This window comes from Ruditapes philippinarum, unplaced genomic scaffold (assembly GCF_026571515.1).
Source record: "Ruditapes philippinarum isolate M1 unplaced genomic scaffold, ASM2657151v2 ctg3268_1_1_1_1, whole genome shotgun sequence".
Lineage (NCBI taxonomy): Eukaryota > Metazoa > Mollusca > Bivalvia > Venerida > Veneridae > Ruditapes > Ruditapes philippinarum.
In genome coordinates, this window is record NW_026859261.1 from 13,419 (window position 1) to 24,888 (window position 11,470).

General features: G+C 30.7%; 1 protein-coding gene across 1 annotated transcript; it reads left to right on the forward strand.

Annotated features, from left to right (window-relative positions):
- Nucleotides 1-575: 575 nt before the first annotated feature.
- On the forward strand, nucleotides 576-11,370 carry LOC132755870 (uncharacterized). Its single transcript, XM_060746805.1, has 11 exons — nucleotides 576-845; nucleotides 2,535-2,777; nucleotides 3,226-3,380; nucleotides 3,804-3,864; nucleotides 4,778-4,995; nucleotides 5,443-5,641; nucleotides 6,428-6,529; nucleotides 7,307-7,342; nucleotides 8,711-8,839; nucleotides 9,466-9,549; nucleotides 10,032-11,370. The coding sequence occupies exons 2-11, from the start codon at nucleotides 2,544-2,546 to the stop codon at nucleotides 10,296-10,298; spliced, it is 1,485 nt and encodes a 494-aa protein (XP_060602788.1). The 5' UTR covers nucleotides 576-845; nucleotides 2,535-2,543; the 3' UTR covers nucleotides 10,299-11,370.
- The last annotated feature ends 100 nt before the right edge of the window (nucleotides 11,371-11,470 follow it).

The window sequence follows — 11,470 nt, forward strand, 5'->3', positions numbered from 1 at the left end:
AATACGCGTTTAAAACATCAACAACAACATAGATGTTTATTGTTTAATCTATGAATAAACTTATGAGTATCATTCAAATAGTTTATCTTTTCCAAATAACATAATTAATACCCGTTATAAACATAAATGTCATTGTTAAATCATTACTAAAATGTTAAATATCTACAAAATCGGTTTTTTATGACTCAATATTATGTCTCTTATCTTTGTAGTACAATCTGTTTTAAGATCTAATTATGTTGTGAATGATCATTTAAGTATTTTTGAAATAGTAAACAAAACGTGATATCTCAATCATAAATATAAAGAATTTACATGTTTTTTTTTCAAGATTTTAATGAATTAAATTAAAAAGATTAGAAAGGATTAACTGGAATTATTAACGCTGTGAAACATATTTGTTTCATAACATGTTGATAATAACGTTTCACGTTTCGAGTCAAGATATTGTTATCAATAATTATTAAGCCCGGTCAAACATAAACTTAACAAGCTGTGTTTTTTCTTTTCGTTTCAGACTTAAATGATAATGACATTTTTAGCATGTGTTACAATTTACCAGTTACTTTCTATATTAACTTTAGTGGGAGGTCTATGCTTAGGTAGGGCGGTTATAATTTAATCATTATCACTAACCTTGCCTTAACAACATCTATTGCTTAAATGTTTAACTTGTCGATTATTGGTGTCTATAAATAGGGGTGAAGTATTTATAGACTAAGGTTAATTATCTATTCACGCTCTATTTGCAATTGAATTCTCGAATGCGAGACACTTTTCAAGGAATCGTAACAGGAAGTAGATTATATGGTGGACACTTAATTTTGCAAATTGTTTAAATATATGTAAGTTTTCACTTTTCCAATGATATTTTAAAAGCATACGATCATCTCATTTATACTCTTATATGTTGACATTTGAAGTAGATCTTGATTTGTAAAATGACTGTTATCAGAGAAAACTTTTAATGTATCTTTAACAGTCACTTAGAATGAGCTTTAATTACATTTAGGACTTCTGTCGTAGTTTGTTTGCTGTATATTAAATGATTTGCTATTTAAACAATAACCATTGTTACTGTAATATTTCGTGTATTTGATAGTATATTTGTAAAACTGTTTACTTTACGTTTGACATGGGTCATATATCAGTACGTCTTGTCGGATAAATGTTTATATCTTTTTATTGTATGTACTTTCTGCATTTCAATTGCAGTTGTTCAAAATATTTAAATACTAATTAAAATCATAAACGTATTTATTTAAGAAATTTTTTGCTAAAAGCTCAAACCTTACTTAATCCACTCTAGTATATGAGGAAACATTGATATAATTGTCAAGTACTGGAAAAAAGTCTGAATTAATAGGTTTAGGTTAATATTTGTATTATGCTACAAAGCATCGAATTGAATTACTAAATGCTCTGTAAATCAATGTGTAAATTTGGTCTTGTTATATCTAATAGTGGTATTGATTATTCTTGAAATTACTTGATTATGTGTCAATCATGAAACTTGTTAAACAGCTGTTCTTAGGGAATCTTATCACAGTATATGATTAAGTTTCAAGCCACTTTCTATATTTATGATAGCTAAGTTTACGCTGTCCAAAAAAAATGTAAACTGAATATTTTGTGCTACAACTTTTGTTCATGTACCATGATATTGTGTTTTAATCATACTATACAAATGTGTGTTGAATGACTAAAGTAGTACTAAATGTATACTCAATAAATTATCTATCCATGGATGCATTGGTTGTTATGCTGCCAACGTAACCACTAGGACACTGCGTCCAGTTAATATTTTGATTCTGTCAATCTATATTTCAAACGTAAACATAAACATTATCCATGCATATCTGTATATCAAAGGTAGATGAAAACTCTCTTTAAATTTTGCAAATACGATCTTAAGTTTTTATGCGGGTTTAACTGTACACCTTAGTGTAGTGTACAGCTTGATAAAAAGATTTTCCGTACTCTTTCAAATATCCACTGTGTAGTAAATTTGTGTTTTTTTTAAGTTTTAGTTTACTATTCCGTTTCTTGATTCTGCTTGAACATTCGTTGTTAACTTAGAAGTATAACGCACTTACGATAAGTGTACAATCAGTAGAAACAAACAAAATACAAATTAACCATATAATATGGATCGTGTATCATAATGTGGTGACCTTTCTATTGAAAATGTATCAGAGTTAAATCGTAAACATATACATGATATTACGTTAACTGGAGTGCAGGTATAGTTACTCGCACTCCAGAGCATACCCATTTGCTCATTTTTCTGGGGTTTACTCATTGTGACGACAGAGAATTAGTTAAATGATGTCAACCATAAAGGTTTTATGCAACTATCTTAACCTACATTTGAAGCATTAATATGTACTAATTTCAACTTCAAAATATAATTAAAACTTGGCCGAATGAATTTGATTGCTCAATATGCGAAATGAATTGCTTTTATTTCATTCCCTTACTATTTTAAAGAAAATACATTAAACAATATAACCAGCAATTTATTTCTTCTGTAGATTTAAAAGATGGGAAATGTTTTGGAACAACAACTTGGCCCAAGAATGGTTTTAAAGCAGCGCAATTACTGTGATATGACAACCGGTGAATTATATTCTATTCTGTTAAATGAATGTAATAAAACTTCGGATACTATAACAAGTCTGCAAAAAGGAAGACGATTTGATGAACGCGGAAGATCCTTATTATGTCAATTAACGATAGACCTGGAGAAAAAATTACATAAGTTCAATAAGGACATGGTATGAATGATTTACTTCTATTTCGATATATTATTTAAGAAATAGATAACAATTTTAAGTGCTTTGTTGAGCACAGTTGTAGTCTTGCAAGTATACCTGTTATCATGTCGTGCATATATCGTGTAACAATAAACTTGACTTCCCTATTTGTTTTGTATTGGGGGGATATTGTGAAGCTTGTAGGAATTATATACATGTATATATATAAAATGTCATGAGAAAATTTTTGAAATCAGTTATGTAAACATTTTTCAATTAAAAAGGTGGGGGCCGATTCACATTCCAAACAGATCCGATTCGTCATATACCGTGTAATAATGAACTTGACTGCCCTATTTGATTGATGGAAAGGTAGTGTTCACATGATGCTTGTAAGAATTATATATTTATATGCATTTTCATGAGTTCATTTTTCTTCTCAGTTCAGAATACTTTTTTAATTTAAAAGGTCGGACCCGTTCACTTTCTAGACAGAGCCGATTCCGAGGCATTGCATCGTCTTAGAAATGAAGTAGCTAGACTTTCCGAGGAGAACAAACGTCTTGTAATAGAAAATAAAAAAACTGAGACAATACTGAAAGGACACTTGACAGCGACACAAAGGTAGCATGGTTACTATCAGATCATTAATGTTTACAGATATTGTATATAACTACTATAAAACAGCTTTTGTATATAACCACTATAAATCATAACGCATATATTATAAAAACATTGCAATGAAACATGATTTTTTTAAACTATGCCTGATATTTAAAATATGCTGAAAAGGGATTATCCCACGAAAACAATGAAATCAAAGCAGGTAGTTGTCAATTGACTCTGATATGAGAAATAATGAAGAATGGAACATCACTCACGCTCCCTAGCACCGGATGGAGCGGTTATCAATACTCGATACAAAGAAATGATAGAATCAATGGTCCCAATGTACCATGAAAATGTAAGACAAAACTACTGAAATTTTCATTTAGAATGTTTGGTATGGCACATTTGACGCAATTATGTAATAGTTTTCTTTTTCAGCGGTGTATCGCGGAAATCTACAGATAATGCTCAACGGGCTACTGTAGAGAACAATAGTCAGGTTAATACATTACTATATTTTACAATTATTTTTTGTCTGTATAACTGGAAATCGACAAGTATTTACATGTACTAATTATAAATGTCTGTTCGTACTTTGGTATAAATTACATCAGTTTAAGATGGTGAGTTAATTCCGTTACATATTTTATTGGATTCGACAGGCGTATGCTAAATTAAAGATAACATAAGGTTACCTTCCAATTATTGTCGCTTAAATTTTTTTCAGTAATCATTCTTAAGTAAGCAGATCTTGAATAATTTCTGTCAGTTCCAAACCGCTGTTTATCAATAGGTTAGCTTAGCATATCCCTTTAAGTGACAGTATTTCATGAATAAGTGGACGTTCAAGTAACTGCCTAAACTAAAATAATCTAAAGTCCCTAGCGGGAGTGTAGCCCTCAGCAATGATAAGCCAGTAATCTGAGTCCACTTCTTTAATCTCTAATTCAAGGACGCACAAATTATCAAATCTCCTCCTATATATATATGTACTTACTGGTTAAAGCTATCTAACAACAGACACTAGTCCTCACACGGAATAGTACCATAGAAGTATGATTTGATTTTTTTATATTAAATACCTGTATGTTAACAAATAGGATTATTTCCGTTTAGGTATATGACATTTTGGGACAACATTCAATCATCAAATTGTGTATCATAAAAAAATATCATTTAAAAGCAAGAATTTCAAGAGCAGAACTGTTAAAATAATTTAGAAAACATACCTTGCGATCACACGAGATCCTTCCCAGACATAAATACAAACTATTGTTTTATTGTCAGTGCAGTTTTTAATATATAATATCTCGGTTGTTTCTAATATTTATGAATTCTCGACTGATTATCATTATTATCAGCAGTCCAATATTAAACAGAGATCTGAATAGTCCATTATAATTATCGTTTAGAAGCAACGTTCTGTGACAGAAAAGGAAAACAATGACCATTTAAAAGAAATAATGAAACAGTTAAACTCAAGACTGCAAGACCAAGAAGAAGACATTCGTTTATTGAGAATAAAAAACGAAAGTGCACAAAGCTTTATAAAGTCCCTCTCCGAGAAAACAGAGAAGATAGAAAGTGAAAATAAAACACTTCTTGAAGAAAAGGAAGTTCTGACTAAACGGTATGTTAATTACGATTGTTGCTATTTTACAAAAAAAAATATGTAAAAACGGTCATACAAAACATTATTAAAGATAAGATTCTATAAAAGGATTGTCTAAATTTTGGTTAATAACATAAGTCACAGGGTGAGCCTGACCGGGACTTGAACCCGAGACTCTTGCAATACCGTACCGTAGTTCTACCGACCTAACTGTCCCGCTGACACATATTCTCCCCTAAATAGTGAACAGTTCTGAACCGTGACACATAAATAACATATCATACAGTATAGTTTAAATATCCGACAGGTTGTTTCAAAATGTTTGAGTTTTGTGATGATCAGAAATTCAAATGTTTCCAATTACATACGATAACAAAACAAAACGAAACTGCCTTGTTTGATATTATGAATGCAGCATTTGATAATATTGTATAAACAACATGCTCTTTCTTACGCCTTTTTCAGTCTTAGTAAAATTGTCAGCGAACGTTTAGTTGACGACAATCCAGCAATAGCAGACCTCAGTGATCCTAACAGACCACAAAAATTAGGCGAATTTTACAGTGAGTTGTACGACAATGAATGGACGGATGCATTTGATGCATTAACAAAGTCTGGATATGACGACAAAGATGCTATTGTAACATTGCGATTAACACTGATTGTAAGTGAATAATTTTACTCAAACTCACATTGATCGTAAATGAGTAATTTCACTCTAATTGAAACTGATTGCAAGTAAATAATTTCACTTTAATTTAAGCGTGACTGTCACTTGAAAGAATACCACACAGAAAGACAAAAGAATATGGTACAGAGTTGCCACCATGCAAGTGTGAATTATTTGATGTGGATTTATTATGTCGCTTGCGAATGATATATAGAGGATACTGAATGAGTGTAAGTTCAATACTGAATTTATTGCACAAGTTGAATAAAATTATTTTATTCAACGAGTTCAATAAATTCAGTTTTGAACTAATACGAATTTAATACTCTATTTATCACATACCCAACATAAAGACAGTTTAAAGTGAAATAGGAGTCATTTTTCATTGACGCGCCTACAGTATAACACTAACATTTAGCGCGTCTTAATATGTTTGTTTAACGCTTATGACGGCACGTCAAAATGCACGACCATATTTACAGAGTCGCAAATTCGACACGGGTGTGTGATAAACATGTATTATCTTATTACAAGTATTTAAAATAAAGGATATTAAAATAGTTAAAAACAGTAAACGTAGTGTTGACTGTTTAAATATTACATAGCTAATAATATGAATTACTTTTACTGACAATTTGGTTAAACTACTCAATTTGTATAGTAAAAAATTTCATTGCAAAGTGGGCAAAATAATTTTAATTTATAATTTACTATATTTTTCACATTTCTGTATATTTTCATCAAAATAAATGTTAACGTGCTTTTATTTTACTTGAAAAGAATGTCTTAGAATTCTGTAAGAGCAAGTCATCAAATCTTCTCAAGAAAACCGAGGAAGCTGTGAACTTTCTTTTCGAAGAATATAGAGACTTTCAAGAAAAGGTACATTTCTTGCATATTGTAGTCAATGTATTGATAAGAACAGTAAAGTCCCGCTAATGAGATCGCATGCGGTCCTGAAGAAAAATCGCCTGAAAAGTGTGATGGTCTTAATTTCGGATCATATCTAAAAGTAATGTTGGCGTCAATGGACATTTTTTGCGGGAGGGGGTGGGGAGCCATGGTGACTATAATGTCATAAAGTGACAGTGATGTGTAAACTGTAAATCATTCTTTGTATTGCAGTCAATATAGTTGAAAATGTTTGTAAAATTGCAAACATATTTTAGCGTAACTATGATGTGTAATGATTGCTTTAGGTTGTAATTTTTGCTCATAATCGTTTAAATATTTTATTTTTTATTGGATAAAGTGTATAATGCGTAACATTAAAATATAGTGTTTCTTGAAAAAACTATCAATATTTCTTTCGTAAAGGTTAAATTCAAGATTGTTCAAATACATTGGTTCGTTGAGACAATTTGCTACCGGGAGCGATCTTTTATCACTGGTTTATAGCTGTAATGAAATATTTTTAAAAAGCTGATTGAAAATGCTACCTGACTACAGCAGTTTTCAGCCTTACGTCTATAACAAATGTCGTAACATACAGTGTTTAAAACGCTAATCAATATACAGAAAATAAAACATAGCTTTCATGAATAAAAGTCGTAAAAAGAATTGTGCAAACTTAGAAACTAATGTGTACGTTTTTCATGTATAATGTTAAAGAATTAGTATAACATAACAAATTACATATTTATCTTTCATTGATTTTAGAAAAGTCAAAAACACTTGACACTTAAGAGGTCACAGGTAAGGAAACGATACTTTATATTATTTTCAATTTTTCCGTGAGTAAATGTTCAAACCTAGATATGAATTACACTTACATAGTAACTGATCATCTAAAAGAAATGCAGCTATTGTCGTTGCAAGATATAAAGTAAAAATATCATTGATATACGAGGTAAAATATCATAAAAGTACGAGGACTGTGCCATAAAGTCGTGGACAATTGCTGTAAAAACGAAAATATAATGCCCGAGCATAATTTTCTTTTTCACACGTAAATATCAATTATTTTTAAGTAAAATGAGAACAATTATTTCAATTTTCAAGAAAGTATAATGCATACACTGAATATTGAATCTTTAATACAGAGGTGCTGGTATCCGACCAACACCGAAAATAAGTATACCCGGTATTAAAAACCTACAAAATATGGTAAGTTGTCAACAACGTAACAAGATCTGAAAAATATTTACTGATTGTCTGACGACATGTGACGTAATTTCGTCGAAATCGACAAATTACTTATGCGTTTACAGTGCTTGTTTTCACATTTATTGCTAAGAAAAACATAATATAAATTGCAACGTTATAAGACGCTCACGCGGCCTAGCGGCGGACAATTATCATTCTCTGCTCTAACTGCGGAATAACACCTACGGATATGTTGATTAAGTTTAAAGCTTTTGAAAGTTTCGTGAATATTAATACATATATACAAGTGTCATGATAAATATGTAATGGTTGACTAAAACGTAGCAGGTTGTCGAAAGTCGAGTCATCATCAATACCAAACAGTTCTGAGAATGTCAGAAATTTAAGACTGTAAAAGAAAAAGAATTATTCTAAAACGAAATTCAACGAACAGTTTTTGTATCCCTCAAATAAGTGTATGTCTCATTGACTTCAAAATTATATTCTACACGTTGGCCGCATTTTGTAGCCAGTTAGAGATACAATTTGGCTGATGACATAAAATAATACCGCAAGACACAGTGCACGTTATCTCAACAATGGTGTATTTAAAATCAGTAAAATTTTTACAGACACTTGTTCAGTACTCTTTTCATATATATTTAAATGCAGTTGTCCTCAACCTGTTGGAACAACCCTCGTTAGGAACGTATTCTGTGTGTATGTGCGCGCACGTGTGTGTGTGTGCGTTTTGATTGCTTGTTTGCTTTTTGCTTATTTTTTTTTCATTTACATGAACACAATTTTGCAGTATTTTCTCCTTTTGTCAGTCAAATTCTTTTGATAGCAGTCATGCCAACAAATATATGATAGAAAGCCATATTTAAAATATAAAAATAACGTAGTTTGTTAACTTGCAACACTTTTAGTCTAAAGTAAAGAACGTAGCAGCTCATTGCAACATTTTTTATCGAACAGTCAGAACAGTGGCTGAAAGCCCGAGATTCTTCATTTGACGGTGAACCGGACGAATGTGTAGATGTTCAAAAGAGATGGAAACCAAAATATGGTAAACAGGAACCTGCGAAAGAACAAGAATCTGAAATGGTAATAAAGTAATATTTATCAATTTATTGTGTTAACATTGAATTAAAGGTAAAATATGAATGCATGATTATATACTCCTTTATCCTTTAATAAACAAACTTTTATTAAATTATAAAGAAATATTTTAAAGTGACAATATTATTATATATAATGATTTCTAATGACTAGGTATATCCCATTTTAAAGCGGGTAAAATAAGGGGATGTAAATTATCTTTTTATTTCATCAGCGTATTTTGATAAATAGAACGATGATCGGAACTGAAATTTACTCAAGATGATTATTTACGTAACGTAATTTTGATTGGTCTTGCGGTACCTTATATAACCCTACAATCCATTATCGATTGTCTCTCAATAATAGACTTAATATCATAACTTTAGCTACAGGCTTTATCTTTTAGTTTGTTACACGAGCCTTGGGCAATGACTGTTTTTTACTATTAAGTGATAACATCTCAACCAATCGCCACAAGGGGAAATAATGGTTCATCAATTTCAATAATAAAGATTTTCTATTATTTTTTTTCATACAAAGATACATACATAAGATATTTTCTGAAGCAATAAGTTTTCGCTTGTAATACATACCGAGGATTAAACACTAAAATATGTATTACTTTTCAGGTTCAAAAACATGATGTCATTGTACAAAAATTGAAGGTGTTTAGAAAGGAAGTGGCAGAGTCTATGGTTCCGATGGTACAAAAGGTGCGGAAAACAATTTAATTTTCAAAAATTGATAACTGATTTGCCTTATTAAAAGCAATTATTTCATCACTTATGAATAGCATAACATATAATACATAAAAAATCGGAAGTCAAACCCACTTGCTTTTTTATTACGATTGCATATCTATTTTACATATATGAGGGGTAAATGAAATAAATATACACCAAACGGAATTTTAAAAGATCATACTATTGAAAATGTTGAGTAATATTCTATTCCTAATCATAAGTTGTAAGTGCATGCAAGCTACCGCCCAAAAGGCATGAAAGCTTTGGATATGAATAAGGATATGCATTGATTCCATTTACGCAAACAAATAGTCTGCAGTAAATTGTTCTATTGGAAATCGATTTATATAAGTTTTTTAATAGAAATTTTCAATACGTTTTCTTTTCAATAACTTATTAGGTTATTAGTTATTAGATTGTTTCCAACAATTGAACTTGTTTTAATACAATAGGCCTACATAGCAGCGAGCTGGAAGAGCGAATGTATCCTGGAGCTCAAACCTTTCATCAAGAAATGTATATTTCTTGGATGGATGATGGTTGTACAATCACCACCGATGTGCTTGACAACATGTGAAGAAGGAGAGCGATTTGACAAAAACAAATTTAAAGAATACACAAAAAGCGGTCCAACAGTAGATTTCGTTGTATGGCCAGCATTGTACTTGCATGAAAATGGACCGCTTATTGGAAAAGGTGTTGCTGAAGCTCGAAAATAAAAAACAATACATCATTTTTTGGATTATCATGCAAATGTATAACATTTTTTGTAAAGTGTTATTGCAAATATTTGTATATACTTAAATATATACTGGTTTCTTTTTTTCAAGATTTAAATACTCTTGCAATTGCTCTGTATGCTAGAGGATAATCCTCATAATCTTGTGTTTTTGTATTTCGAATTAGCATACTATATAAAACTTTAGTTCTTAATATATAAAAAGAAAACATAACATTCGAAGCAAGTGTGCTTTATATATAATAGACAAATATGATAGACAAGATCAACAAGGAAGGTGGCGTTCAATGAACGCAACCCCCACACGACCCAGCAACAAGAACAAGCGGCAAGGAGCCCAGGAGGACCTAGTCAGGCTACGTTTGGCTTCCATGTTATAAATATATAATGACAACGAACTGTAAAATTGATAGATCCCTACTCTGACCTATCTTCTGAATAACAATGGATCCACAAACATTGACATGTGCATTTTGTTAACAAATATGTTGTGGTAAAATTATTATTGTATCCACTTATCTGATAATTAGAATTCGACAGGTCAGGCATCTTTGCATGGCATATAATGTACTCCATTAGTGCTTCTTCATACTTGATAATACTGCACGTTTGTAACGTTTTTCATGAGATAATCGTGATATTAATATAGTTTTATATAAACGGCTGATGTGAACTTATGTATGCTGTATCAAAAATTATTTATAAAGATTTCTCGGGTTTTTCAAAAGGTGACAAAGGTGTGAGCGTGCATACGTGTGTGCGTGTTGTTGGTTTTTGTTTTTCAGTTTTTGTTGTTGTTGAATCTGAAGCAGAACAAATGTTTATCACTGATATAATTATTAACTGATACAATCAAAGAGGAAAGACAACATCAGTGTATACCCTTATCCATTTCAATCCAAGCAACTTATTCTAACATTGACAATTAAAGGGTATGCCACAGTTAAAGGAAACCTAACAATGACATTATAAGAAAGGAATTGAATAAATGTATTTTTGATTGCCATTATTATAACCAAAGTGATGCACATTTTAAAAGATGCACAAAAACTATTTGTTTTGGTATTTTTTGTTTGTTTATTTGTTTGTTTGTTTATTTATTTGATTTTTTAAAATCTAATTTAAAGTTCTCTTTTTCTTGTGAAAAATTAA